The sequence below is a fragment of the Fulmarus glacialis genome, unplaced genomic scaffold, assembly GCF_000690835.1.
Source record: "Fulmarus glacialis isolate BGI_N327 unplaced genomic scaffold, ASM69083v1 scaffold8583, whole genome shotgun sequence".
In the NCBI taxonomy this organism is placed as follows: Eukaryota; Metazoa; Chordata; class Aves; order Procellariiformes; family Procellariidae; genus Fulmarus; species Fulmarus glacialis.
The window spans coordinates 1,853-7,023 of NW_009204829.1; the positions used below are offsets into that span (position 1 = coordinate 1,853).

Here is a 5,171-nt window from a genome sequence, read left to right on the forward strand (position 1 = left end):
TTAAAACTGGCTTGTGTACATGCATTGTTAAACAAAACACCTTTGCAGTTTCTGGTCCAGGATTCTGTCTATATAGACTATAATCCTTAAATACCACTGTTGGGTCTTACCATGCTTTCAGTGTCTCGATGGGATTCTGTCTTTGTAAATCGCAGTTCTCAGATATTTATGCAGTTCATCAGGTACAGCTGAATATTACTGCCTGGGCCCATTTCTCATTATGAACCTCTCTCTTTCAGGCTACAGTGTGTTACCTAATCACTATCCAAAATTGGGAGCCAGCTAGGTAAGGTAAGCAGGGCAAGGTAATTCAGAGCTGAAACTTTCTTGCCAAAAAGACTGGCATGACTTAAAACTGAGTACAAGCAAATCCTTTACGTTTTAGAATAGGAATACAATTTTGTTGGCCTTTTCTCCATAAACTTAGTTGCTGCGTCAAAGGTTTACATTGTCATCAAGCCTTATCTTGTCAGATGAGAATCAACAGCTGTTATAAAGATGCCGGGTTCTAGGGCCTAATGACGCCCACCAACATCCGTGAACTCTGAATCAGCTGATTGTTAGTGGCTCTCAAAGGCTGAAGAAACATTTCAGTTGAACTGCTGAACGCAGGCTGGGAAGGTGCTGATACAAAGTGGGGGTGGAAACCTGGACTTCCACAGCCGCTAACCTTACTGTATGGATCCATGGGGGTTCCTTCAAAGAGCCAGTCTCTCACTGGTCATGGCACAGCGTGCATGCTTCCTTCCCACTGGTGTATACTGCCTTGAGGGAAGCCCTTTTCTGTTGGCCATTTTTTTGACACTGTAGAAATTAGTGTAATAAAATTGAACACACCCTTTTGGAAGGGCAGAGTGATACGTAACAAACCGATTTTTCCTGTTCACATTCATTCTCTGATTTCATTTGTTCACACCCATGTGCTGACAAGCCCACACAGGCTGGCCAGGCTCCATTGTGTGTGACACAGAGGACATGGGATGCTGCCTCTAAAGTCTTCATTATGTCTCTTGACTGATGATGGCAAACTGATACTGGCTGCCACTTATACACCCTTCTGGAGTTGGTGTTGTTGGGTATCTTGCTTGGTCTCTTCCCCTTTTAGGCAAAATTCGCCAAGTTTTATCTTCTTTTTTTTTTTTATTGGGATTATTTTATCGCTCTAGTTCAGTTCATCTTTGTCATCTTATCTTTAGGATGGTCTGTTTCTTCCTTGCTACACGAGATCAGTGTTCTGTAGCAATTAGCTACATGATTTTCCTTTTACCCTTCTAGCTTACTCTGATGCATTCATGCACGCTACGTTCAGGCCAATATTAATATATTTGTTACAAACCTTTACAGTACCAGTCACCCATTAGTGTTGGTGAAGGGAACTCGACAGGAAAATTGTCTATGAGGTGAAAGACTTGACAAGAGCTTCTGAAATTATTTTCAGTACAGCTGAATATCTGGTCCAGTCTTTGTATTTGGAGTAATACAGTATTTGGGTTTAAAACTACCTGCCTTTTCGCAACTGAAAAGCTTTTCTCTGGTTAGTTATTAGCAAATATTACTACATATGTACTTTGAAATAAGTCAGTTGCTGTCCAAATATATTAGAAAAAACAAAGCATTTATTTCCCTTGAAGGTTCATGTTCTTAGGCAGAAAATAGACCTGTTTTTTCCAAGGCTCTAGAAGGACAGCAGCTCCTTACCCTCTTAGTCTAATCTTTTTTATCTGCTGGTGAGACACTATGTATATTTATATACTGAGCAACTGGAGTACATCAGTTTCCATTCTTATCGAACACAAATATTTACCACAGGCCTGATCCAAGGTCTACTGAGATCCATGGTACTCTTAAAAATGTAACTTAACTAGAGCAAATTCCTAATTTTTTTCCAAGTTAATTTTAGTTGGGTTATAGGATATTTTCTTAGCAAGTGAGTATTTTTTTAAATCAAGGAAAAACAACACAATACTTCCTTGCTTTACTCACCAACTCAGTTGTAGAGATTCCCTAATATGCTTTCTCAGCTGTAGTTCCTGTCAGTGAGGAAGCTATGAAATGTTTTGACATTATCAATCAGGTATTGAAACACAGAAGCCAATGAGCAATTAACATTATTAAACTTTAATGGACTCATTCCATATAAAAATATCACATGTGGTATGGCATAGCAATTGACAGATTTCTCTTTATCTCTGGGCATCTCCAGGGGCAATGTCATACTTAATGTAAAGAGGGCAAGAAGAGAGGCGGTGCAGGTAGACAGATGAAGGAGTTCAGGTCAGAGGAACTGTTTCTGTGCTAAATAACATGGGGAATTTGGAGTGTCATGAGCTTTTGAGAGCCTTGCCCTTTGCAAGCCACAGACTCAAGATCAAGAGTGTTGATTTGCCTCTTCCTCTCCAATTTCGTGTGTAACTTAAAATGGCATCAACTGACGTCCCCTTTTCCCAGTCCCTTTCCCATCCCTGCCAACAACCATTTGGGCAGTGATAGGGATTAAAGTGATAACCTGGGTTGAAACTGCTCTCTTCCATTGAGGCTAGGCATCCAGTCCCTGATTTAGCAGTCTTATTTCCGCACATTGTCACAAGAAAAGGTGTGCGTGTGTTAAGAGTGGAAAAATGCAACCACAGCTAGGGATTTTCACAGGACATCATCTGTCAGGTGTTTCAGATAATGTTCTGCAGCGCTAATCAGGAGATGACACAAACAAGAACAAAATGACAAAAGCAAAACAACAAAATTATTAGTCTGGGATAAAAATTGTGTGGAAACCCTACAGTTTTTATCTCATAAATATCAACGTATAAATATTATGTTTCCAGTAATGAAATTAAACAACACTGTGCATTGCCATTGAGCCTTAGGGGATACCTTAGCCACCTGTTGAATTTATTAGGTGAACGATTGCTTTCAAAGTCCAGTAACTGACTAGTGTGTCTAACGTGCAGCTTTGCAGGCAGGACCAGTCCATTATCTCTAGGCAGCTGACGTTAATCGTTTCAGGCAATAGCAGTGATGTGGGTATCCTTGTGGCAGGAGGTGAGCGAGTCCCTGTTACACCTCCAGTAGAATTTAGGTGTGCAGCAAAGCACCATAGACATGACCAACCCCAAAGTAAGCATGAGACAAATTACCCATTTTATCAGCCCAGAGTATATAAATGGGAGGATGAGGATAGTGATAATCACCACGAGCAGCAGGAGCAGCACAAGTCTCTGGATAGCCAGTCTGTTGTCTGCTGGAACATTTTCATCTCTGTATAAAGCGTCTTGGCTGGTCTGAGTCCAGCTATTGCTGTCCAGCCCTATGGCAGAGACGTGTACCTCAGGATTTGAGTCAGGGTTTTCCAAGTGCTCCATGATGTCTTCTTTATTTTGAAGTGTGCGGATGAGCCCTCCTGACAGAAAAGTGGCTTTTCTGCACAGGGGGCAGGTGATTATCCAGGTATTCTCTTCTTTCCTGAGGATAAGCTTGAGGCAGACTGCGCAGAAGGCATGCTGGCAGTCCAGGAGCTTTGGTACTCTGTAGATGTTGTACTTGTTGAAGCAGACTAGGCAGTCCATATCAATAGATGTTGTGGTCGAACACTGGTGGTTCACTTCAAAACTGCATACTTCAGGAGAGTTTGTGTTAGTTAGCATAACGAGAGGCTTTGAGTTTGGACAATCTCTTTCCGAAATTGCTGGTTTAAAGGCATCAGGACTGTCTTGCTCTGTGCCTGAAGGTCTCTCCATTTCTTTAATCTGTTCTTCAGAGAGTTCCAGCCTCTTCATGTCTGCAGCATTTTCTGTTAGGGGTCCTGCTCTGCTCATTTCTGCAGCACCTTCCGCAGTGGGCGCAGGGCTGTCCTTTTCAGCCTGTGGTACTCCAGGAGCTGTCGATCGGTTTTCATTGTTTAGCTTGTCAGTGGATTTCTCCATGGAGATAAACCTCGGTGCAGTTTGTCTTCCCTTAGCTGAAGGATTTGCTGAGTTTCTGGCTCCTTTTATATGTTGCTTTATTCCTGTAGTATGCATGATTGATTAGTGACAGTTAGCTTTAAGCATGTTGTGCTCTTACAATACGATGTTTTTATGAGATGGGGACCTGAGTTAATGATTAACTTTGTGGCCAAGACATTTTACAACGGCTGATAGTATCACTGAGCAATTCCTGTCCGGAAGCAGACCCCATGGCATTAGCAGACTGCAGCTTTGTTTACTGTGATAGCCACACACTATCATTATTAGTAAATTAGTACTTTATTTGTTAAAAGCAATTTCATTGGTCTCTAAACACTGCTTTGCTGGCCAGTGACAGATTCGGAGGAATTACTAACATTGGTGTACTGAATGCAGTGCTTTGATTAGAGGGAGTGTAAGTATCACCAATTCTGAGTGCTCTGGGTAGGAAGTCTGCTCTTGCTTTAGCAAAACGCACTACCCTAGAGCTGTTACCCTACAGCACAAAGTAAAGAATGAGATTGAGGTTATTAACATGGAGTATGGAATGTCTGATTATTATCAACTCTTTTATCCTAGGAGCAGCCCTGTTGGTTTCAGCCATCAGAGGGCTTCAGGTGCGAACTGAAGCGTGACTTAGGGTCACTTAGGGTCTCACATGAGAGAGATCTGGAAATTAAAAGCAAGGTTAGTGTCTTGGTAGGACCATCTTGTTTTTCTTGGCGTTCACTGGACAACCTCATGCACTCAGGAATGCGCTTCTGTTAGGTGGTTTTGTGAATATTCAGCTCTTCTGAAAAAAAAAAAATGTCTGAACAAATCCCTCGCGCTCTGATTTCTTTCTGCCTTTTTATTTGAGGGGTAAAATACAGATGGTTTATCAGTAAGAATCCTGTGGAAGGAAGGAAGGTAGAAAAGGAAGGGTCACTGATCCCAGAAAGCTGGACTAGGTCAGCATTACTGGTAGAAGACACACGGTACCAAGTCTGTAACCTTAAGTGCACCTGAATGCTCAAGCTGTCTGTGCTGCCATGTACCAGCCTCTCCCTTTAACAGAAAGAAATGAAACAACTGCAATTTAGGAGGGGCAAGGAGTTCAGGAAGACTCTAATCTCATGAACTTGCTCATGGGGAGATGAGGTGAGAAGAGCTTGTTCTTATTTGCTGAGCAATAGTAGAAGCAAACTTCTTGTAAGCAAACTTTGTAAAAGTGTCTGGGCATTACTGCTG

The 5,171-nt window shown here is 41.9% G+C and overlaps 1 protein-coding gene across 1 annotated transcript; it reads right to left on the reverse strand.

The window, feature by feature from the left end:
• Nucleotides 1-2,999: 2,999 nt before the first annotated feature.
• RNF186 (ring finger protein 186) lies at nucleotides 3,000-3,920 on the reverse strand. The gene has a single exon (XM_009575138.1). The coding sequence runs from the start codon at nucleotides 3,918-3,920 to the stop codon at nucleotides 3,000-3,002; it is 921 nt and encodes a 306-aa protein (XP_009573433.1).
• Between the last annotated feature and the right edge of the window lie 1,251 nt (nucleotides 3,921-5,171).

What these genes read in the sequence shown, in the direction of transcription:
- RNF186 (XM_009575138.1), bottom strand. Translation starts at nt 3,920, where the DNA reads ATGGAGAAATCCACTGACAAGCTAAACAATGAAAACCGATCGACAGCT.